Source organism: Hoplias malabaricus, chromosome 2 (assembly GCF_029633855.1).
Source record: "Hoplias malabaricus isolate fHopMal1 chromosome 2, fHopMal1.hap1, whole genome shotgun sequence".
Classification (NCBI taxonomy): domain Eukaryota; kingdom Metazoa; phylum Chordata; class Actinopteri; order Characiformes; family Erythrinidae; genus Hoplias; species Hoplias malabaricus.
In genome coordinates this window covers 69,749,834-69,775,172 of record NC_089801.1, presented here as the reverse complement: position 1 = coordinate 69,775,172, position 25,339 = coordinate 69,749,834, and the positions used below count along the sequence as shown (strand labels likewise).

General features: G+C 42.5%; 2 protein-coding genes across 3 annotated transcripts; one reads left to right on the top strand and one right to left on the bottom strand.

The window, feature by feature from the left end:
- The first annotated feature begins 304 nt into the window (after positions 1 to 304).
- htr1fb (5-hydroxytryptamine (serotonin) receptor 1Fb) lies at positions 305 to 19,836 on the top strand. Of its 2 annotated transcripts, none has more exons than XM_066660108.1 (2): positions 305 to 392; positions 17,609 to 19,836. In XM_066660108.1, the coding sequence occupies exons 1-2, from the start codon at positions 347 to 349 to the stop codon at positions 18,757 to 18,759; spliced, it is 1,197 nt and encodes a 398-aa protein (XP_066516205.1). In that variant the 5' UTR covers positions 305 to 346; the 3' UTR covers positions 18,760 to 19,836. The 2 variants fall into 2 exon arrangements, with proteins under 2 accessions (XP_066516205.1, XP_066516206.1); XM_066660109.1 differs by having other exon boundaries at positions 329 to 656.
- A 2,391-nt stretch (positions 19,837 to 22,227) lies between these two features.
- Positions 22,228 to 24,634, bottom strand: cldng (claudin g). The gene is made up of 2 exons (XM_066661302.1): positions 24,515 to 24,634; positions 22,228 to 23,445 (listed from the first exon to the last, which is right to left on the bottom strand). The coding sequence occupies exon 2, from the start codon at positions 23,414 to 23,416 to the stop codon at positions 22,793 to 22,795; it is 624 nt and encodes a 207-aa protein (XP_066517399.1). The 5' UTR covers positions 23,417 to 23,445; positions 24,515 to 24,634; the 3' UTR covers positions 22,228 to 22,792.
- Positions 24,635 to 25,339: the final 705 nt, after the last annotated feature.

Here is a 25,339-nt window from a genome sequence, read left to right as displayed (position 1 = left end):
ATCTTGTTATGTGTGGACGGAGACCTATGTGTCTATGGTTGGGTAATGCACTTTTTGTGTTCGTTATTCTCCTGTTTATACAGTAGCCAGGCAGGGACTATTCTTACAGCTTCTGAACTGCGAGGGGAATTTCGCCAAATACACAACCATTTAAAAAAACTCAATTCCCCTCAGTGTTTGGGAACTTTTCCTCCAACTGTTGATGTTTTCCTTCCCGCCTTTTTCGGAGCGGCGTCCCCGCCCCCCCCCCACCCCTCGCGGTGCTGCGCGCGCTCTCACCTTGAGCGCCAAACCGTCGCCGGTGTGCGCGCGCGGATGGACCGTTGCTGGATGCCTCCGCGCGCGAATGTCGCTCTCTCCGACAGAGCAGCGGAATTTAACCACAGCACCACGTAAGTCTTTCCTCTGACAGAGATTTCTTTCAAAAACCGGGGTTTTTCCATCAGTCGACTTTGGGTAAAGCTGTCGTTAACTCATCTCCGGCGGTAAATAAAACGCCTCTTTGGGAAGCTCTTCGGAAAGGTGGTCGACGGAGGCTCGTTTGTGAAACATTCTCCGTCTCTGCTGGGAGGATTGTCGGTGAGAAATCACGAAAAACAACTCGTTTTGGTCCGAATAAGACGAAGAGGCTTCAGCCTTGACTGGATAACACAAAGGTAGACTTTGTCTGAGCTCTCCTTGTCCGTTAATATTATTCCTCATTCAAATGAACTCATTTTCTAGTGGATTTCAAACAGGGTTTTTACTTTTTTTGGGGGGGGCTAGTTTTTTTGTCATGTAAATTTGCCTGAGCAAAAATTGATATCAAAATGCAGAGCTTCATATTAGAGTCACATTCTAGTCTTTTCACAGCTGTTTTTGCCTTTAGTTCTTGTTTCGGCTGTATGTTCTTGTTTCAATGTAAGACATTGATGTTGTGAATATTTATATTTGTTGCTGTGAATATTTTATTTTTTGCTGTAAAATTGCACTGAAGCTAGATTTTAAAGATTACATTCTGAATTTCTGTGTAATTAAATCATCCAAAGTCACTCAAAATGATTTAAGTTAATGTTCGCAATGTAGGGGACATATACGTGCTTTCCCAAGTGTTTAATGTCTATAAAAGCTACTGCACGTGTAATAGTTAAATTCCTGAGACATATTTGATAATTGTGAGGTAAGAAAGATGCCAAGAACATATTTTTCCAAACCGTTCATGAAGGAAATGCATTTTTCCAGCATTATTATCAACGTTACATACAAAAGCCATTTTGTATAGTATTTAAAATGGCTATTTTTGCACTGTAGCTACACTGGATGCTGTCAGCGCCACAATAAGCAGAGAGGCTTTAGAGTTAATAAGTCATTCATTCTCACTACACACCCAGTCTCTCTCACACATACATACACACACACACACACACCAGCCTATAGAGGTCCCATTTCCTGGATATTTCTGATACGGCAGTGTCAGCAGATTTGCTGCACGGCAGATAACAGAGAATTATTTAGCTACACTTTCACTCCAACATTTAATTGAGCTTTGGGAAGCTAAAATGTCTCTGAGCTTTGCACTCAGGAGGCTGCTCATACTCACGAGGGAGTGTAACTCTCATCATCTCCCAGCTGTCGAGGATCCTCTCACTGGTTTCCACCACAAGCTCAGAGCGAGCCCATTAATCCAAACCTGAAAGCCATGCCGAGGAGCTGCAGACAACAACCTCTCGGCAGCTTTTGCAGCTATATTTCTGGTCGTACTGGTGGTGCTGGGAGGCTCAGAGTATTAGCAGAACATTTAGGAACCGAGTAGCACACAGCAGTGGTCTTGAATTAATGTAATACTTTTCTGTTTTCTTTGCAGCTGAAGAGACTCTCTTTAATTATTTGGACACAGTGTTTAAACTGTAAATGTACAGTTTGAAATTGATGATATACTTTGTGGGGTTTTTGATGCTATGTGCTGGAAGCCACTGTTAGTGATTATATAATAATTGATATTTGTAGTAGATTCCATAATCAAGAGTTTCATTGTCATATGCCCAGCGAAAGAGACAGTGACACTGCATAGTGTTAATTCTTATCAGACACCATGTCCTGGACTAAAACGTACTCCTATAACACTAGCTATATGAACACTAAATGCAAAAGAAAGTGGAAAAATATAAAAATATCAAATAATATGAAACTGTATATTGTCAGGGTGCTTCTGACCCAAAGCAGAAAATGCAACATGAGTGCAATATGCATCATGAAATGCAAAATCATAAAATATAAAATAATGTGTAACACTCTGCAATAGCAGCTGTACAGTAGCAGCATGATAATGAAGAGGCAGTGTTCTTAGGGTATACAAGTCTATGCATTTATTCATACCATACACATAGGAGGCACCGTGTAGGGAGTTAAGAGTTCTGTCAGGCAGAAAAACACCTTCTCAACTTTCAGTGGAATTTATTGTAAAGAAGGATTTTTTTCCAAGTAATTTTGAGTAGTCTGTTCATGAAATTTTCACAAAATGTGAAGGACATCTGGGCAGCATGGTGGCGCAGCAGGTTAGTGTCACAGTCACACAGCTCCAGGGACCTTGAGATTGTGGGTTGGAGTCTCGCTTCAGGTGACTGTCTGTGAGGAGTGTGGTGTGTTCTCCCTGTGTCTGCGTGGGTTTCCTCCGGGTGACTGTCTTTGAGGAGTGTGGTGTGTTCTCTCTGTGTCTGTGTGGGTTTCCTCCGGGTGACTGTCTGTGAGGAGTGTGGTGTGTTCTTTCTGTGTCTGCTTGGGTTTCCTCCGGGTGACTGTCTGTGAGGAGTGTGGTGTGTTCTTTCTGTGTCTGTGTGGGTTTCCTCCGGGTGACTGTCTGTGAGGAGTGTGGTGTGTTCTCCCTGTGTCTGTGTGGGTTTCCTCCAGGTGACTGTCTGTGAGGAGTGTGGTGTGTTCTCCCTGTGTCTGCGTGGGTTTCCTCCGGGTGACTGTCTGTGAGGAGTGTTCTCTCTGTGTCTGTGTGGGTTTCCTCCGGGTGACTGTCTGTGAGGAGTGTAGTGTGTTCTTTCTGTGTCTGTGTGGGTTTCCTCCAGGTGACTGTCTGTGAGGAGTGTGGTGTGTTCTCCCTGTGTCTGTGTGGGTTTCCTCCAGGTGACTGTCTGTGAGGAGTGTGGTGTGTTCTCTCTGTGTCTGCGTGGGTTTCCTCCGGGTGACTGTCTGTGAGGAGTGTTCTCTCTGTGTCTGTGTGGGTTTCCTCCGGGTGACTGTCTGTGAGGAGTGTGGTGTGTTCTTTCTGTGTCTGTGTGGGTTTCCTCCAGGTGACTGTCTGTGAGGAGTGTGGTGTGTTCTCCCTGTGTCTGTGTGGGTTTCCTCCAGGTGACTGTCTGTGAGGAGTGTGGTGTGTTCTCTCTGTGTCTGCGTGGGTTTCCTCCGGGTGACTGTCTGTGAGAAGTGTGGTGTGTTCTCCCTGTGTCTGTGTGGGTTTCCTCCGGGTGACTGTGAGGAGTGTGGTGTGTTCTCCCTGTGTCTGCGTGGGTTTCCTCCGGGTGACTGTCTGTGAGGAGTGTGGTGTGTTCTCCCTGTGTCTGCGTGGGTTTCCTCCGGGTGACTGTCTGTGAGGAGTGTGGTGTGTTCTCCCTGTGTCTGCGTGAGTTTCCTCTCACTAATAAACTAATTAATTAGTTAAACTAATTTAATGAATTAGTAAAATGTGGACAGTGATGATATTTAAAAAGTATTATTTATGCCTTGTGTAAAATAGCACAGTCTGGACTGCACACTGATGTACATGAAAGCTATTCCTGTTTGTGTATTGTTCTAACAAACATGGTGTGTGTTGTGGGTCCAAGACCACTCACAGTCACAATCTGGATGCTTATGGACTTGGCCGTTGCGTACAAGGCATTTACAGTCTTAATGGTCTATAATGGTATAAAAACTGGTCTGTAATGTAGTGGTCTTTGATTTCACGGCCATGTAATTTGTGCCAGATTGTCGAAGTGGTAAGAGGACCCTGAGCTGTTTCTGTTCGCACCACACTCTGATGAAACTGGTGTGAACTCGCTCAGTGATGAGCCCTTAAATAGTCTTCTCTAGAAGTACAGTCACATTCTTGAGCACTTGTGTTTCGTTGTCCAGGTGCGGTCTTCACAGATGATTTGTGCATCTGCCTTTCTTTCATAGTCCACAATTCATCTTTCTTTTGTCAGCGTTTAAGTCTAGAACACTGAACTGATTCCATGCCACCAAGTTTGCCACCTCGCTTCTGTAAGCCCTAATGGTTAAAAAACAATACAACAATAATTACAGTAGTGATAATATAAAAGTAAGAAATGACGGGAAGGGAATGAAGATACTGACTTTTCTGAGCAAAACTAAAGTCTGTATTTAATTATCATCTCAACACTTTAGAATCAGTGCCTCATTGCCTGACTGCCTACTGGGCCTAGAAGAGGCACTTTCTCTGACTGACTGACTCCTAATGCTGAAATGCGCATGCGTGAGTAGGAAAGTTATTTCATCGTCTGTTGTTATTTCATATGTTTTTCCACCAACAAGGAACAGTTCCAGTTCGTGAACTAAATGTTTCCACTGAAATAAACTGGTTCGCGGACCAGAAAAATGTGTAAGTTTTCCGTGGTTTCATCTGTGGACATATCGAGGTAGATCGGCTAGTTCATTCATTCATTATCTGTAACCCTTATCCAGTTCAGAGTCGCGGTGGGTCCAGAGTCTACCTGGAATCATTGGGCACAAGGCAGGAATACACCCTGGAGGGGGCGCCAGTCCTTCACAGGGCAACACACACACAGACACTTTTTTGAGTCAACAATCTAGCTACCAACATTTTTTGAACTGTGGGAGGAAACCGGCACACCCAGAGGAAACCCACGCAGACACAGGGAGAACACACCACACTCCTCACAGACAGTCACATCTGGAATGGGAATCGAACCCACAACCTCCAGGCCCCTGGAGCTGTGTGACTGCAACACTACCAGCTGCGCCACCGTGCTGCCCTAGATCGTCTAGTATATAGTTTTAAAGAAAACGAACAAGAAAAACACTGATTTTATATTACGAACAAAACTTTGTGCTTCTTTTTGAATTTATTAGTCCTGCTCTCCATATTTTCTGTACAACATAAACACACAATTAAAATCACAAGTGAACAAAGACATTGATATGAAGCACCAAAGCTTCTCCAGACATTCCAATGACAAGGGTATGCATTTTGAGCATTTCCTGTTTTTGAAACACCAGAAACCCCTCTGTGAAAACGGCTATATGGCAAATGGTGGTCCGGCAAAACTAGGCTTGCCTAGTCTTGTTTTTACTCAATTGTCTCATTTCCAATTCTGTCTGCTAGTTAGGTCTACCTCCACACTACTCCTATGACAATTTGAATGCTATATACAAACACTACAGTTAATCAAACTAGTATGCTTTGAAACAGCTGCACAAAAGCTCACTATGCCCAGTTCCAAACAGGCTTATCTTGAAAGATTCAACAAAATCAAACAACTTTGGGATGATATTGAGTAGTGTTTGTGATTAAGAACTAATCATCCAACACCAGCACCTGATCTGGTGATGTTTATGTGAGTGAATGCAATCAGATCCTCATAGAAATGTTTCATTGTCTAGTGTGAAACAGTCCAAAAAAAGTAGAGGCAGCTACTGCTGAAAATGGTCACTGTCCAAAAAAGAACACGTATCTTTAAATTAGTAATTTTATAGAAGAAGGAAAAAAAAACTAATTAACTTTCAGGGGAAGTTAATATAAAAAAGATCTGATTCCGGGTTATTTTGGATTTTTAATGCATTTCTATTGGTCCATTCACTGGGAGATTTTCACACAATAGGAAGGGCAGCTGCGGTGTTCAAATGATGGAGTAAACTAAAAAGTCACTAAAATGGAGATGTTTTTCTTTGGACGGCGCCAGCAGTATCAGTGCTAACAGACTCTAATAGAAGTAATGTTGAAAAATAGATGGACTTTTGTATTTTTGGAAACTCACCACTGATAAAGAGCTAATCTTGAGGACGTATAACACAAATTGTGCATGGAAAACCGTGAGATATAATCTGTAACTGTACAGCAGGACGGTGTAATAAATAATGGATCAGTAATGGCTGTGTCGAGTCTTGTGATAGGTGTACATACCAGCTCTGAGCATGTATTGTTTTCTAGCAAGAGTAATGTAGAATAAATGGCTGTATTTTAAATAAAGTTCCCCTGTTTAATTTTTTAACACCCTGAAATTTAAGCTAGCTTCACTTATTAACGTATTTCTCTTTTTAATATCGAATCCACTGTGCTTAAGTGTGCAGCATATGCCATGCTCAATATACTTAAGAGGCTCAAGAGGCTCTCATTATGTAATACCTATACATATCTAAGATATCGCTCTCCAGACACATAAGAGGTCTGAAATCACTTAAGCGAGGACCTATCTTAACCTAACCTTTGATTAGGTTAATGCCGTCAGAGATGGAGGTCTTGATTTAAGCGTGGCCTGATCTGCAGTAGAAACGGGAAACGGCAGCCTTAAAGCAAGCTGTAGTCTTCTTTCTGATAAAGTAACTGCAGCGCTGCCAAAAAGGGATTAGCAGTGAAACTCTGTTGTGACTGATTTGAATGAAGAAGTACAGCGAGGCACATTAAGAAAGGATGCGCATTAAGCGTACATGACTCTGTTACTGATGACAGGTCGCAGCCTTGAGGTGCACTGGATGATGAATTGCCTCTCCTCTGTGCTTAGAAAAGTGCTGGCGACACTTTTCCACATTTCATCTCACAAGGTTAACGTCAAAATGTTTAATGTCCTTTTGCAAACCCCGGAATGACAGTGACACATCGAAGAGGCTCCGGCCCATTCATTCATGTCTTTACTGAAGTACGGCATGTTTCCGTGGCTTGCATCCAAAGTCTTGCTCATCTTTTCGTTCCCGGAATTGGTTTTATAAGTCAGAAGATTTTCCCACAGTGTATTCCCCAATAAAAACATCAGCTGTTGAAATATACTTATTCAGTTATTCAGGTGTAAGGTGAGTAGTGTCCCTCCTTACACTCTGTTCTGAAAACAAACACCTCTCGTACACAGCCACTCGGTTTGATTACGTATGTTTCAGTGTAGCCTCAGACGTCTGATCTCTGTAGAGCCCTTGTTAGCTGCTTTACACGCTCTGTCTATGTGGAGAGTGCAGTTATAAATATTTCTTGCACCCGAACACGGTTATGAAACAGATCTGTGAAAATGAGTCTAACAGCGATAAAACTGTCTAGCAGATAGTTAAAAAAAAAAAAACTTAACTCATTGTATTTCCTGAAAGCTGCTTCTGGCGCTGAAGTGAGTTAGGATAATGAGGAAGGTTTTTTTTATCTTTTTGTGGTTTTGTTCTGAAAATGTTCTTCTTTTGATGTTGGGAAACCGAAGTGTAGTAGTCAAGTGTTTCCCAGTGAAGGTATTAGCATTTCTTCTGTGTGTGTTACACCTACTCTGAGACCTCTAATAGTGACTGATACGAATGCTGTGACCATGAAACATAAGAAGTGGTCTGAGCTTACGTCCAGGTAATCAAACCTCCCTCGTGGAGGTGCCTCAGACGACACAACCACTGCCTCTTTTTGATTATGTAGGTGAACAGGCAAATTTGATCCACTTCTGTTTTTAACAGGACGGAGGGCCTCACGCCGATGGAGGTTTTTATGGTTGCATCATGAAAAAATAGAAATGCACTGTTATTTACTGGTATATGTAGGGTGTAGGGATGGAGAGATTCACCGATTCACATCGGTGGTTCGGCACACATGTCTGCGATTCGACTGCACTGGTAGATTCAACGTGCATCGGGTTTAATTTGCAGGCGAATTTACGGTGCATCTCCTCTAGCCTTTTTGAATAGGCAAATACCATGGGTAAATCGGTTGTTTTGTTTTCCAGTATCTATTCCTTATTCTAACGTATTTTCAGAGGCAACATATTTTTTATTTTTATTGATTTCCTTTTTTTTGAAGCAACATAAATGCACCATCGTGTCATCAGGTACTGACGCAAGCACGCAGACGTACACAACAAATATGGAGGGAAACGAGAGCATTAGCAACGACAAAGAGATTTAATGCACCAAAAAAGACACACAAATCAAACGTGTGGCAACATTTCGGGTTTTTTAAGCGAGGTGGTCAACTTGACAAGACGCACGCAATCTGCAAACAATGCCGTGGGTCTATCAAATACGTTAGTAGCACAACGAACCTGGCGACACACATGAAAAGACGGCACGGTGTGGACATCTCTGTGGCTGCTACCCCATCGTTTTCTTCAGATCCTCCTGAAACACGAGCCACACTGAGCAGTAGCAAAGGAGGTGACAGGTCTATCGCAAGTTTATTTAGGCAAAACACGCCCATGGCAGCTAACTCTGCTCATTTTTTTCTGCTACATGCTGCAATAATAGTTTTATTTTTATGTTGTTATTTAATTTTTATTTGTAAAATGGAATTAGAGCCATTTATGTTCACTACTCAGTTAGTCAACTATCTGAAATCTTGTGTAGCAGTTAAGTTTAGCAGACAGTAGTATGTGTTGCAGATCATAATTTTCACTATGCACATTGTTAATACAGTACTTTTAAAACTGTTCATCTTATGTTTTATACATTATGTATAAATGTAGATGGAGAATATAACTGAATAATTCAGTTGAATAAATTAATGCTCTGTCTGAATATACTGAGTTATGCATTTTTTTATATTATGTATTGATTTTGCTCCATTGAAAACAATCAGATGCATACATCCCTTAAATTGTTAGAGAGTAAAGTAGAATTGTGGGGAGGGGGGGGGTTAGGGATGAGCTCTCGCCCCTCACTGCTGTTGTATGTTTAGCTGAACCTATGTGTGCTTTTAGGTCCTTTACACCTTTATTTGCTACACGTGGGAAAACATGGGAATTTCTTTTTTAATTCATCAGAGAACTTACATTTACGTTTCGCCATAGCTGTTCGAGATGAGGGTAGGTATTTGAGCTTTGCCTGACGTAAACAAGGACTACTGACGTGCAGACTGACCAATTAAATGTTTACAGAGAAGGTTATCGACCAATAACGGTAGCTCTACAGTCAGACCGTCCAATCCGAAGATTTTAGGCTACTTCACCACACCCCCTTCTCACTCAAGCGAACCAATCAGAGTAGGGGAGGGCGGGACTAGTTTGTGAACGAAACTTCTCGTAGTTCTATGTAAGCTCTAGAAAAACAAAATCCCGGATGTTTGTGAAATTCTGCCCGGACATTTTTTTAAGTCTAAAAAAGAGGACGTCTGGTCACGCTAGGTATATGATATGTGCTGGGTGGTGTAATTAGGTGCTACTTGACGTAGACCACTGCTTTTAGGGTGCACATAAATACAGTACACTCTAAATTTGTTCTAGATTATATACAGTCCCAATGAGTGTTCTGTTATTAATGTGATGTGATGCGGTACAATTTGATTCCTGTTTGGTTCACTTTTACAATTTCATCTAAGCCTGTGTTTGCAGTCATTTAAGAAATGAATAAGTAGAGTACACTAATGTAGTGGGGATGCCAAACTCTGATGCATGTACATGAATGTCAATGTTGTTATCAATGTAGATACATGAACATATATAATATGTAATATGGGACATTTCAGAGTAGTAACCAAACTGCACCTAAAAATTCTACTGTTCTGGAGTACATATTAATATTAGTGTTATATCACCGCACTCAAAAAGTTATAACTTTATAGGACAGTGGTTTCCAAATATTTTCTGCCCCTCTTTTGTTGATGGGAATATTTTCTCCAACGGATCTATCATGAATATATGAATTCATACAAAACTGCAAGTTCTTATTGATGAAATCACTCTTAGTGTGGAGTTATTACAACTGACATGCATTTTATATTTCATTATTTCGCTTTGCTGCCCCCCACTGCAATAACTCCTCTCCCCTCACTTTGGGGACCACTGTTATAGGACACGGAATATCCTTCTTAATTGTAACTTAACCTAAATGTGAAAGATTGTATTCCATGTCATTTTGGAGCATTACTATTGGTCCATTCATCATGAAGAAGAGCTGCTGGGTTCAAATGAGGTAGTAAACTAAAAATCAACAAAAATGGACATACGTGTTTCTTCTTTGGACAGCGATGATGTATTGGTCTAATCCAAACATCCATCAAATGCTGAATTAGTTTAAGCAAGTAGCATCACTGCCACACAGCTCCAGGATCTCTCTTGATGTGTTCTCCCTGTGTCTGCGCTCAGTAGATGGTGAGTATCTAATGATTCTGGGATCCACCGAGGCCCTGAGCAGGATGGAGTTGTTACCGATGAATGAATTACTGAAAATATCTCCTGATGAAATTCTAATGTCATTGTGTATTGCTGAAGCTTTTTAATATAGGCAATGATTCTTGTGGGAGGGGGAGGGTGCAGCCAGGAGGTGCTGCTCACATAAGTGTGACAAGGTTGTGAAAGGGCTTTTTTAAAAAATGAGTGCAATGAATGCAGTTAAGCAGCAGATGTTTAAGACACATAATTAATGCATGTCACTTATAACAATTCAACTTGTATTGTATTTCCTTTAGTTCAATAAGAACTTTCAGTTTTGCTAGAATTACAATCTTTAAAATAAATTCCAGTGTTTGGAACTAAAAAATGCTCAAAATATTCTTAACTACAGAAGGGGCACAGGAGAAAACGTTAGGGATCCACTGGTACAGAGCAGTAATTGAGCAGTAGTCTCCTTAAATGTAAACCCATACATCCTTTTTAATATTTTAAAAACTGTAAATTCAAGTAGATCTTTTTGGTCAAGCCAATTTGACTGCATTCTGAAAATTAGTCATGACGGAGGAAATAACGTGCACCAGTGTAAGGAGAAGGCTGTGCTGATTGTGATAGTTTACAAACACTGCCAAGGATGCTGTTCAGGTGCCTTCTGGTTCTGGATTTGATGAGCTTAAGAAGCTTACAGAAGAGTGGAGATATTGCAGAAGCGCTGCCTTAGCCCACATATTCATAAGAGTCAAGTGGAGGTGGTGGATGATCGTTTTCTCTGGATTGTCAAAATTCTGTGACTTGCTCTTGGGAAAAAAGTGTAATGAACGTTCTGAAATATTTTTTCGCTGAGATAAATGCTGCCTTGTAGACAGAGGGATACAATGTGTACACCACAGTGGTGGTCATGTGAAGCCAGACCTTTTAATGAGAATACATGTCAGGATACGAATATGAATCCTTAAAAATAATCACCCCCTACATTTCTGTAGCTCTTTAAAAGCTGGAGTAGGTCATTTTGCAGAAGCAAGTGTGTAAAGCAGTTTTTGAAAAAATTAAAGTCTCACATTTAGCCCACATAACAAAGCTACTCATCTAAAATGGAGGAAAGCCATGGCTTTGGGATGTAAAAAGGGTTTTTAAGAAAAATCGAATACTCAGGCTTTAATATCCAGGTACAATCCATAACACAAAACAAGCTAGCTGTCTAGTGTTAATGAAATACAGAAGTCAGGACCATATTTGCCTGGATTACGTTGCTTATAACGAAATTTACAGGGGTTAGACAATGAAACTGAAACACCTGTCATTTTAGTGTGGGAGGTTTTATGGCTAAATTGGAGCAGCCTGGTGGCCAATCTTCATTAACTGCACATTGCACCAGTAAGACCATGTGCATCCAACGGTTCAAACATTGTGTCCTGAAGGCAGTGTCGTGTATCAGGACGACAATGCACCAATACACACAGCAAGACTGGTGAACGATTGGTTTGATGAACATGAAAGTGAAGTTGAACATCTCCCATGGCCTGCACAGTCACCAGATCTAAATATTATTGAGCCACTTTGGGGTGTTTTGGAGGAGCGAGTCAGGAAACGTTTTCCTCCACCAGCATCACGTAGTGACCTGGCCACTGTCCTGCAAGAAGAATGGCTTAAAATCCCTCTGACCACTGTGCAGGACTTGTATATGTCATTCCCAAGACGAATTGACGCTGTATTGGCCGCAAAAGGAGGCCCTACACCATACTAATAAATTATTGTGGTTTCACTTTCATTGTCCAACCCCTGTATTTATTTTGTTTTGTGATGAAATGGAAAATACTGAGATTCTAGGGTGCAGTAAATGCCAATATTATCAAATATCAGTTGGAATATCTTTAAATCTGTTCTTTCACCAATAACAAAAATTAACAAAAACATTTGCTGTTACCAAAATATTGTGTTACTAAAAATGTGCTTTTATTTCACCCCTCTTTGATGTTTTTTTTTTTTCTAAATCCCTTCCTACAAGCCAAAAACAACTTAGAACCCATGTGTTTTTGTTTATTTACTGGAACAAGATGCTGACATTACATAATCTGAAATGTACAAAATGGCACGGCTGTATTTAGTAAAAGATTTGCCTGCTTTTTTTTATGTCTTGTAAACAGCCAGCATATTGTGTTGGCATTTTACAAGTTGTGCAGGTATCAGAGCCAGGCGACTGAATTCACAAATACGGATTCTTTTGTTGTAGCCCTGTTATCCAACACGTCGGGGTTCTAGATGCTTGCGAAGCTCCATCTGTTTATTCCCACTGGACCCACAGGACCAGACAAGAGAACGCATGTGTTTATGGAGCTGTTTAAACATTTCCACCCCCAGTCACTAGGTTGAAGCGTCCCTCGTGTTGTCATCATTGCTAAGTTTTTACAATTTCTCACATCATGTTAAATAGTGGGATTTGAGTAATACAAGCTGGTCCTGAATCAGCCTTGAAGGGGCAGCTTCACTCGACTGCTGCCAGACTCCTGACAGCCTGGGGCTTTGCCACCAGCTCAACACCCAAAGGGCCTTTTGGCTCAGTTTGTTCTGGCAGCCCCGGTGTGAGAGTCACTCGCGCATCTGGCGGAGGGCTTTTGAAAACTCTCACTTTCATTTTGCTGTTATTCTTTCCTGACAGTAATCGTAAAAGAATACCATGACCTCCCTCAGCTGGTTATATAAGGTGTGTTTATTTGAAGACTTAAAATTCTTTACTTTAGCAAGAAACTCACTTGGAAGTTGTGATAAAAATGCAGTCTGCATTACGAGTAAGTGTTAAGACTTTCTCCCCTGAATATTGGATTGGATTTGGTTTGTTGCTTTCATTTTCACGGAGATGGCAAAATGAGGCCAACCGGTAATAGTCAGATAGTGCACCGTTCACTTCAGAGAGAACCTGAAGTGCATCTTTACTGCATCTCTTATTCATGTCAGTTTATCTTCTGCTAAACGTAACTGATTTATCCAACCTCTAAGTGCTGGCCTTCATATACCTCTTAAGTGTGTGAAATCCAGACTTCTGAATCCGTAGTGCGTTTAATTCAACTGCCATTTAAAACTCACTCAGTCGCATACATATATTTTCCCTCACAGTTAGGAATTGCAACTTAAGAGGCGCTATTGCTCACATTCTAAAAATTGCTCCACAAGTGGGCGCTATTGCGCTTTACATCAGCGACACTGTGTCCTTGTTTTCATCACTTATTTTTCACATCTTCCTTCTGTCATTTTGGTTTCATTTGTTTGGGGTAACGGCCCAACCTGCTTTACACAGTCAGTGTGTATGGAGGCCACTCACGCCAGCTGACAACACCAGGAATGACTACAACACTCTGGATAAGTGCCCTGTGATTGAACACAATGTGCATTAGGAAAAGAGTCCAGAGAAGAAAGAAAAACTCTTCAAAAAGTGATAAATATATTCATGTATTTATTTATTTATTTATTTATTCATAGCATCTCTTTGCAATTACTTTTATGTTGTGGTCTTCCTTCAGGAGAGGAATCAATGTCTGGCAGGCTACATGGCCGGGGATTTCAAAGTCTTGGAGGCACATTTTGTTCACGGACGTGCCTTTTAAATGCAGGGATAAAGGAACATATTGTTGAGAGATAGACAGTCCCTCCTCTGTGTAAACCCTCCAAATAAGGGACTCAGGAAAGTCATAATGAAACATCTGCCCTTTCTATAAGGTATGAGGGTTCTTCTTACTTTTTTTTTTTTTTTGCCAGCGTTTACTAAAGACCTCAGCACAGCACTGAGGATGAAAACTCAGTATGCTCATTGGGGATCCTGAGTGTTTTTGCACAGATAAAAGCCTTCTGTCCTTGTGGAATTCAAGGTCAGTGACACCTTTTTTTCTGAAGCATGTCAGTATTTCCAGAACCGAGGAAACGTGAGCATGCTTCAGTGTCACTTAGGAACAGCTCCAGTCTAAGGCTTGCCGTCTACTTGAAATGTCAGACTCTAAATCATTGCATCAGCCGATTATATCAGCAAACATGTATTAAAGGAAGGTACATGAAAAAAAGGATGAAATGCTCATAATGAGGCTGATTAGAGCAGTGTGATCTAGCTCTCAGAGGCAGAGGAAGTAAGAAGAGTGATTGGCAGGAGGGAGTGCAAGCGGATCGTGATCTCACTAGCTGCCGCGGCTTGGCATCGTGAGCGGCAGTTTTCCCCATCCGTCCCTGCTGCTTTTCCATTTTATCTCATCTTATCGTCGGGTTGTTTCTGCAGCACTGCACAGAGTGAGTCTCTGAACTTACGTGGGAACCATTTTGATTGACGGGGGTAACTCTAGCATCTGTCTGTGCTGAAATAAAGTGCTTTTCTAAAACCTGGACCATTGATCTGTGCTGCTAGCTAAAATTACTCTGAGCAATAAGCTGTTTAAGGGCTGATTCAAGTTTTGGCAGAGACCTCTAAAAGGTTGTTTACTGTTCATTTTTGGAGATGTAACATTAATTTAACTGAAACGACGCAGTTTTTAGAGAACCATGTTTGAGGAGCAGATGTAGAAAGTGTGAAGTTGTAAGAGGATTAAATATTGAGGTTCCTGGGCCTGTGTGAGAAGGTAGAATTCAGGGAGTGGGAGAGAGATAGCAAGAGAGAGTGAGAGAAAGAGGGCAAACTAATACAGCATGTTGAAATTTTGATAGCAGCCGTCTCCCGCGAAGGTTGTCTTGAATATATATGACATAGCCTACGCGAATGTCTGTGTGAATGAAGCAAATGCATCTTAAACTTGTGTTATTTACTGTGTGGCTGAGTCCTGGACCAAATATGTCAGTGTACTCGCCCAAATAACTTTTGCAGGGTACAACATGTTGGCGAAACCAAGTCTTCGTAGCCTATGTAACAATAGCCTATGTGATGTTCATTTAAACAGATGAGACAAGCATCACTGCAAATGGTTAATAAACCTTATTCTGGTTTATCTCAGTATACTGAGAAATGTTGTGAAATGTTGGCCTACATCAGATTAAACTACTGGAACAAAAGGTTTATTGTTTTCCGTCACATTCTAAACCCACAGGCTTTAATATGTAGTTGTTTCCCCCTTAGCAGCTGTAACAGCATCCAGGATTTCGACAACAGTTTGTGGGAATATTGCCCATTAATGAGGTGAAATCTTTGTTCTGCTTCATCCCAAATGTGTTCAGTGGGGCTGAGGTCAGAGCTCGGAGTGGCCTGTCAAGTTCTGACACCAAACCTACAAAGTCATGCTTTCATGTACCTTGCTTTGTGCACTGGGGCACAGTCACGGTGGAACAGAAAGGGGCCTTCCCCAATCTTTTTTCATAAAGCATGCAGACCCAGACTCATCCATCTGTTTCCACAGCTCCAGAGTCTTGGCATTGTGCTTGCTGATGTAGGGCTGGCATTCAGCTGCTCTGATATGGAAGCCAGTGCTGTGAATCTCCCAGCACTCGATTTGTTCCAGAGGAGGTTTGGAATGCTGCAGGTATTGGGTCAGTAGAGCACTGGCGACTTTTACACACTATGTGCCTCAGCACTCAGCAACCCTGCTGTAACTATATGATGTCTGCCACTTTGTGGTCGAGATGCTGTGGTTCCTAAAGGTCTCCACTTTTTAATAAAAACACTCACAGCTGATCGTGGAGTATTTTTTCACCAGTTGACTTGTTGCAGTGTTGGCATCTTAATACAGTACCACACTTTAATTCAGCGAGCTCTTTTGAAAGACGTATTCGTTCACAATTATTTGTAAAGCTAGACTGCATGGCTAGGCAATGAAATTGGATAAAACACCTAAAATCAGTGGTTAAGACGTGTGCGTCTTAATTTGATAATTTTTAAATTATTTGATTGAAAAGTACATATTTGAATCCTACACAACTGGGAAGTGTTATTCTACTTCAAACGTACTTTTATAAGTAGCTTTCCATGACATGATTACTTTAGTGGCAGTCATTGCTTAAACGTCAGGTGTAAATGTAAATTATGTATCTCTTTGTTATGTGACTCTCATAATTTTCTGCTTCATTTCAAGAGGCATGTCCTGTCCCGAAATGCTCCAACAAAGTTTGATATTGAGAAAACAGCAATTAATTTCACAGCACATTATTAGTTTAATATTGCTGTACTGCACATGAAACTTTGCTCTAGTTCAGTGGTTGTATCTGACACTTTAGATAGTCGAGTGTGGGAGGGAACAGCGGTGACTCACAGACTTCACGAGTGCTGTACATTGCGCTTGTTTCCAAGTGGCAGCACGTGCGGTTGACAGAATGAGTCAGTGATGTCGTGCTGGAATGCAGATTTTTTTAATGAATAGATACTAATGTTGCGAAGCCGAAGGGCTGTGGGTCATGCGGTTTGTTTGCATGGTTTCAAACAAAAACCAATATTTGCATCATTTGATGGCTTTGAAAAAAGCAAATAAACAGAACGTGGTCATGAAGAATGCCTAAACTGTTTTCATAAAAGTTTATAGGCAAACATTGCATTAAGGAGAACTGCACTGAGTCACCCCAGACACTTGATACATTTCTTGAAATGTCTGGTTAATTATGTGCATACTGCAAAGATGAATGATTGCGGCTCATCAGTGACACGGTGCTCCATAACAAAAGGTCTAATGTGTCAAAGTCAGCAGTCTGATAACAAAAGACTGGATCTGGATCTGAAAAAAAAAGCTTCCCTGCTATGTAATTGCAAATAGCTAATTTTCTTCACTAAAATGGCCTTTTATACACAGAATGAGATTAATTAAACAGGTGCTTTGTGGATGTGCCTGTTATTAAACAATAATATCACATGGATGTTTGTGTCTGCACTTTAAATACTTGTTGAGTGCACGTGTGAGGGGTTCTGGAGCTCCTATCAACCCAGAAACTGTGCGACAAGGCCATTGTGTGTTTTTGCAAGCCACCTTAGAAAACATGGGATACAACACATTCATATTTTTCTGTATTTCAGGTGAATTCTGAATCTGAAACAGAAAAAGCACAGAGAAATGAGTACTGATTAAATATAGAGGGAAAAAAAGAACATTGAAGAAAGAAAACAGGCTAAAACCCGGAGCTTGTTCTCCTCGTTCCTCACTCTTGGGCCCTTGTGCTTGAACTGAGCTATGGCTCATTCTCATTTAAAGGAACAGGCACTGAACCAGTCATTCTGAACATGGCTCTTTAGACACGGGGAGAACACATCTGTGGCGTTTATTCCTTGTGGTATTTTGACCAAAGCAGGTCACTGACTTTTCAGGTGTTGAATATATTGAACGTCAATTCATTAATTTATTTGTCTGAATAAATACCTATTCCTCCTTCTCTTCCAGCTTGCTCTGAAAAACAAGAAGACATGGATGTCCTGAACTGTTCTTCAGTGGAGCTCTCTGATGTCCTGGTGGGCCGTATCAGCGCTGGCAAAGTCCTGCTCTCACTGATGCTCTCCGTTTTGGCGGTGGCCACCACCATCATCAACTCCTTGGTGATCACAGCCATCTTGGTCACCCGCAAGCTTCACCAGCCGGCCAACTACTTGATTTGCTCCTTGGCCGTGACGGATCTTTTGGTGGCTGTGCTGGTCATGCCGGTCAGCATCATCTACATTGCAGAAGAGGCTTGGGTTCTGGGGCCAATTATGTGCCACCTGTGGCTGGGAGTGGATGTTACCTGCTGCACATGTTCTATCCTCCACCTGGCTGCCATCGCCCACGACCGCTACCGCGCCATCACAGATGCTGTGGCCTACTCTCAGAAGCGCACATCCAGACGTGCTGCCTCAACTATCATAGCGCTGTGGGTGCTGTCTGTACTCGTATCCCTTCCTCCTCTCATGTGGAGGAAGTTTCCCAATATACGAGAAGGTGGTGGTGGTGGTGGTGGTGGCCATGTGGTCATGGACTGCTTGATAGAGCACGACCATGTTGCATTCACAGTCTACTCCACATTTGGCGCTTTCTACATCCCTCTCACCCTCATCCTGGTGCTCTACTACAGGATCTACCGGGCCGCCCAGACGCTCCGGAACCGAAGGGGAAGCAGCCGATTGGCCCAGCAGACGGTCAGCAGCGTCATGTTAAGTTCAGAAAGAGAAAGAGAAGCTCCTCTCACTCCAGACACACTCAGCCCTACTGAGAAGTCTTTTTCCGATCCATCGACGGACGGAGAACGGGTCAGGTTCACACCCACCACAGGGCGGATTGTGAAGAACCGCCGGACGCCCGGGGCCAGGGAAAGGCGTGCAGCTTTGACGCTAGGCCTCATTCTCGGGGCCTTTGTGGTCTGCTGGCTGCCTTTCTTCCTTAAAGAAGTGATAGTGAACAGCTGCCCTTCTTGTAGTACCTCAGCCGTCCTCGCAGACTTCCTGACCTGGTTGGGTTACCTGAACTCCCTCATCAACCCCCTTATATACACCATCTTCAACGAGGACTTCAAAAAAGCCTTTCAGAAACTCCTCCCGCTGTGTTGTTCCCAGTACCGCTGAAGCGTGTGGAATGCTCTGTACTGTTTGGATGTGACATTGAAGGATACCCAGGGAAAGAGATCCCGTGGAGTCTTTAGAATTGTTAACAATGTAAAGTTTTATTTTTGAGGTCAAACCTGAGCTCAGATGATTCACAGTCAATGCTACAAAGGGTATGAAAACAGAAAAGCATCAATATATAAATATATTAGTGCTTAGGAGCTGCACCGGAGTGTTGATATACATGGTTTGAGTCATTCGGAGGAATTGTATCATCCTTCAAGGAAAATCCGCCTTGTTGTTTTCCCCAATTTTGGCACCAGTTCTGTCTCAGTGAACCTTCATGCTCATATTGCATCAACAGGTCTGGGATTGTGACCAAGAGGAGAGAGGAACTAAGCCTTCCTTTTCACCTTAGCAATCTCTTTTGGACTAATGATCAATAATAGCAGTGGCTTTAATGAAAAGATGCAAACCAAACCACTTAACCCTCCGCATATGTCAGAGAATCACCCTCTTGGGCTTTCACCACACTTTACCGTCTATATGAACAAGGTCAGTGTGTTAAACAATGTGTATGTGTGCTGCTCCATCACGACTGCTATAGCGACCAATGCTACTGACCCTTGTAATTAATAAGAAACAGTGTGTGTCAGATTCGTCGTGGCAGTTTCGGGGAATTCATTGTTTTTCCAGAAACTACCCTGTTCATGTGTCCATCTCTTGCTGACAGTGAGCCTCCACTTGCAACCACTCTTATTGTTACCTGAGGCAGTTTTACTAGTTTGGCATGCTGTCATCACTTTTGACACCGTTACCTGTGAATTTTTTTATTTTTTTCTATTTTAGTGTCTGGAATACTTGAAGCTCAGACTGAGATATTCCACCATCTGAACGTTAGACGTTGTATGTTGGTAATTCTACACATTTCTCGTAAATGTCATGAGTAATTCAAGTGAGATGCTATTTTAGTTTATTAAAAGCTATGTTTTTATTTGCTTCTCTCTACCCCCTGAAATGTAAAGACTCAATCAACACGGGTCATTATTCCCACAAAACTCTTTGTTAAAGAAACTAGCAAACTCTGAAAGGACTTAAGAACACAATAATTTATTAATAATAATTTATGTACAGGGGCAACACGGTGGCGCAGCAGGTAGGTGTCTGTGAGGAGTGGGGTGTGTTCTCCCTGTGTCTGCGTGTGTTTCCTCCGGGTGACTGTCTGTGAGGAGTGTGGTGTGTTCTCCCTGTGTCTGCGTGGGTTTCCTCCGGGTGACTGTCTGAGGAGTGGGGTGTGTTCTCTCTGTGTCTGCGTGGGTTTCCTCCGGGTGACTGTCTGTGAGGAGTGTGGTGTGTTCTCCCTGTGTCTGCGTGGGTTTCCTCCGGGTGACTGTCTGTGAGGAGTGTGGTGTGTTCTCCCTGTGTCTGCGTGGGTTTCCTCCGGGTGACTGTCTGAGGAGTGGGGTGTGTTCTCTCTGTGTCTGCGTGGGTTTCCTCCGGGTGACTGTCTGTGAGGAGTGTGGTGTGTTCTCCCTGTGTCTGCGTGGGTTTCCTCCGGGTGACTGTCTGTGAGGAGTGGGGTGTGTTCTCCCTGTGTCTGCATGGGTTTCCTCCGGGTGACTGTCTGTGAGGAGTGTGGTGTGTTCTCCCTGTGTCTGTGTGGGTTTCTTCCGGGTGCTACAGTTTCCTCACACAGTCCAAATACACACGTTGGGAGGTGGATTGGTGACTCAAAAGTGTCTGTAGGTGTGAGTGAGTGAGTGAATGTGTGTGTGTGTGTTGCCCTGTGAAGTACTAGCGCCCCCTCCAGGGTGTATTCCCGCCTTGCGCTCAATGATTCCAGGTAGGCTCTGGACACACCACGACCCTAAACTGGATAAGCGCTTACAGATAATGAATGAATTTATGTACATCTGATAAAGGCATAGACTGATTAGCAAATAGCCATGAGATAAACCTACCTTGTCATTTTACAATTAAAGACATCCACTGGTTTCTCTGCATACTTTATCTCCAATTCACCCTGCTTTTCACGCGTCAGAACCCACAGAGGACCACCACAGGTAAAGTATGGTGGATCATTCTCAGTGCTGCAGTGACACTGATGTGGTGGTGGCAGTGTGTTTTTGCAGTATGAATGGATCCTACACAGCAGCTGCTGAGGTTTGTAAGGCTCTCTGTCTCTGCAAGACTGAGAATAGTCCAACAACCAAAAACATCCATTCAACAGTGTTCACTGACTAAGGACTAGTGAGTTACCAGTGAGGTAAGAATGTTTAACAGTGTGGACTATGCGTGGACACAGTTTAAAAATTCAAGCAGCACTGCTGTTTCTGATCCGCTCGTACCAGTGCAACACACACTGTCACACCAAGACCACATCAGTGTCACTGCAGCACTGAGAATGAGCCACCACCCAGATTATACCTGCTCTGTGGTGAAATGGGGATAAGAAAGTATGCAGAGACAGCTCCTGTGTGTTCAGTGGAGCTGGTAGCTGTTCCTAATCTAGTTATAGTTCAGTGTATACTGCTCGTGAATATGCTATTTTTCTTTTGGATGTATTTGTAAGGTAATACACAAATATATGACAATGAACAAAATAGTTAGAGAGAAAGGTAGCATTTGAAATTTTATCATGAATTTCATCATGGACTTGGTACTTCCCTCCATTGCTCTAATGACTGCACCAGAGCTGGCACAAACGCCACAAGTTTGCTCTAATGAGTTAATCAAACACACCCTGGAAGTGGCTCTGGAAAAATCTGTTTAATTAGAACAGAGAACACGGGGAAAAAACTGACCTCAAACCTGACAATTTACCTAAAATAGAGCAGAAACTTGATTACCAGTCAAATGTTCTTTCACAATTTTCAGACTTCTAAACCCTTTATTTCCAGGTTTGATTAAAGATCTGCAGCGGTACCAATTATTTGGACCCCACTGGAGGCCATCTGCCACAAAAATAAACACTCTATCCAAGTAGGACCCGTACTTGCCAGATATTCAGGACTAACCCTTTTGGATTCATCCACCAACCAAAACGAGCCAGTAAAAGAGGTTCTGTGAGAAAATGGCTGCTGATAAAGATCTACTGTACCAATGTTAACTGCCCTAACTGTCATTCTGGTGCTGATAATCATCCAATATCTAGATGAGCATGGATCACTGGCCAAAATAACTTCCTTTCCACTGAAGGCTTGGTGACTGCAAGCACTTGTAAACCTACAGCCAGCATTTATAAAAGGGTACCTAATGAATAAGCCTGTGTTTTGGACTGATCCCTGATATGATCCAAGAGGTTGCGTTCCTTTCGGCCCAGCTCTTTACTAAAAGAATTTAAGCGCATCAGTTAATGTGCACGTTTGTAGATGAATAAATGGGTTGCAACAAATATGGCTTTAAACGGCTATTGACTACTATCCCCTTGCACAAACTGACAATCCCTCAGTGGCAAGTAATTAAGGCCCTGGGCCTAGTAAGTGGGATTCAATACCTTCAATTTAAGCAGTGGTGTTTGAGGATTTAATATGAATTGAAGCCTGGCAGAAATAGAGTGCAAATTCTGATCTCTGAAGCAGCCCACATCTACGACATAAAACCATGTACTGAACAGCAACACCAAGGTAAGCTACAAATGTCCTTGTATTGTTCATTTAACCACTTTTAGTCCTGTACATACACCTCTCCTGACCTTCGTACAACACTCTTAAGCATTTCACATGACCACGGAGGTGAAGAGTACTAGAAAACCTTGACCATTTGACTGCATTTTATATTAAACCTCGTATAAACACAGCTGTGACTATTGTTATTACTATAATTTAGACTTGTTGCCTATTGCCTGAAGTACAACACTACCATCTGCTGGCTGCCACCAGTCAATAGTGGAGATAACACTAGATCCCATGCATTTAAGTTTCTGAAATATTCTGAAGTCAAACCCAAATCATGAAATCAGTTTTTATTTTAAAAACTCAGTAGTAAAACCTTTTATTTCCAAAAATAAAACCACACACTAAAAACATTGTCCTAGACTTGAACAGTTAAACACTCAGACATAATCCCGCTCTCTCGCACGCGGTGCTGCTTTATAGTGTGCTCTTGCTCCAGAAGGGGAAGGCTGAGGGGTGCACAGGAGCCCTCCACCAATTAACAGGAGCACAGCTGCACCCCAACAGATAAAGACAGACGCTCCCAGCTCCCTTTTCTGACCCTGGGACAACAGAGGGTTGTAGAAGTCTGTGATAATCACATGGGCTGTCCAGCTGGGTGGAATAAGGCTCATAACACCAGCAACAAGGAAGATAACGCCAGCTGCTGTAGCTACTCTAGATTTGGTGGCGGAACCCTCCGCCAAGAGATTGATGCATTCACACCCAGCTATACTAGTGACTATAGCTACAAGAGCTACAAACAGAGCGATGATGAGGATGGCCCGAGAGGCTTGAAGTTCAGAAGACAGGGCCAGCATAGAGTCATAGGCTTTACACTGCATTTGACCAGTGCTTTGCACCACACAGTTCATCCACAGGCCCTCCCAGACCGTCTGCGCTGTCACGATGTTGCTGCCTATGAAGGCGGTCACTCTCCACAAAGGAAGGCAACAGGCCACGATTAGACCCAGATAGCCCAGTGTCCCCAGTCCACTACCAAGCATCCATAGACCTGCAGACATGGCACCCTCAGGGAAGAGCTAGACTTCACCTGAAAGTAAGACAGACTGGAGATAAGTGTTCAAAAAAATGCAATATACTCAGGGGGTAGAAGGGATGCAACACTGGTTTTTAACTGACCTTTCAGGCACTTTGACCATATGCTACAGATGTGGCAGATGGAGACTAGTTACCTCAGACTAAACATTTGCCCCATACTGAAGCAGCTTCATTGGCTTCAATGAAGCACCCCCCCCCCAACTAAATTTTTCTTTGAAGGGTATCCCACAAAGCAGGATTTCAGTTTAGCCAGACAACTTAATCCCAAAGTCAAACCTGAGGGAGATTGGCCAGTTCAGTTAGTCTCAGAAGTCCTGCTTTGGAGAAATACCCCAGAGAGTGTTCAAGACCCAGTTGCCATCAAACAACTCTATAGCTTAGCTTTTGAAAACTAGATAAAAAAGGGAGTAGATCCAAGAGTTTATAGATCAGGATTTGTGGAACAAAGACACTAGCCCCATCATCCATCTGGATTATTGAAGGTGGAGTTGGTGGTGCCAGGAGTTCAGGGTGCTCCAGTGTCTGGCTGATATAAGACTAGCTTGAGTAGCTTAACTCACTCTGAATGTTCACTAAACCTTAGCTGTGGGTTAGCTATAGGATAATTTAACTGCAAACAGTGGATAGCAGAAGCATGGTTGCTGATAAGTATACACTGGGCCCAATGTGAAGCTGTGATGTGCAAGAGTGCATCTCTTTAGTGACTAGCCACATGTCTTGCACAACACTGATAGTAGACTGACTCAGGACCTCCTACCAACCGCTCTCCATCCACCTACTGCTACCTGCTCACCCTGTTACCACCTACATTCAAATTTTACATGGACTCCAATTGCTAATATAGCAATAACCACATTTACTATCATTATTCCCCATCACTATGACTATCAACATGCAAGCACAAAATTGCATTGGGAGATACTTGAATTTTTAACTCATCTATAAGCAGTTAAATCCAGAGGAGGATGGGTCCCACTTTATTTATTTTAATTGTCATTGTGACTAACAAAATGTCCACCATTTAAAGATAATCGCAAATGAATCAAAGAGGACACACGTACCGAGAAACTCCGAAACAGCTGCAGGAACAAACAATGAGAAGCGCGTCAGACCGCAAACGCGAGGAGAACCAACCACACTGACGATTTAACCGTTAAAACCAACTGAACCTACAGCTCAACAGCCTCTAGGGTCATTGACCTCACTTATATATGAGCCGCGCCCGTTCATTGGCCAAGAGCTCCACCCTCGCTGATGAGTCCTCAGCTGTGATTGGTTGATAAAATCAATTATTAAAGTTAGGACCTGGCATGCAACGCGCCTTTGAGCGTAACACTCCTCCCGCGTTGTGTTGTTTTATAATGATTTAACTATTTTTTAGTTCACTTTAATATTATCTACGGAAACTCTAAATCACTCATTATACTTCCGTAAGAGATACGACTAAGATTGGTAACCATTTATATACATATTTATTTATTATATAGCTATCTCAAAGTTGCTCTTTGTAGCTATGAATTTACAAATTATAGTCTTAATATTGCATACTTTTTTTGTCCCACAGTGCAGTGATAGTGGTGGTTGACAGTGTATGTTGTGCTGGTATGACTGGATCAGACACAGCAGGGCGTCTGTAGTTTTGAAAGCCCTCAGTGTCACTGCTGGACTGAGAATAGCCCATCAACCAAAATGTCCAGCCAACAGCTTCCTGTGGGAGGCGCCCTGTGTCCACTGATGGGGGACTAGAGGACGACCAACACTGTGCAGCAAGAGATAAGCTACTGTCTCTGACTTTCTACAAGGTGGAGCAAAGAGCTAAGAGTGTCCAACAGAGTTGACAGTGAGTAGACACAATGTTTAAAAACTCCTGTAGCACTGCTGTGTCT

Bases quoted from the DNA above. Each gene is read 5' to 3' on its own strand.
- htr1fb (XM_066660108.1), top strand. From the start codon at position 347: ATGTCGCTCTCTCCGACAGAGCAGCGGAATTTAACCACAGCACCAC. The intron at 393-17,608 runs GTAAGTCTTTCC...CTTCTCTTCCAG, and splicing joins GAATTTAACCACAGCACCAC to CTTGCTCTGAAAAACAAGAA.
- cldng (XM_066661302.1), bottom strand. From the start codon at position 23,416: ATGTCTGCAGGTCTATGGATGCTTGGTAGTGGACTGGGGACACTGGGC.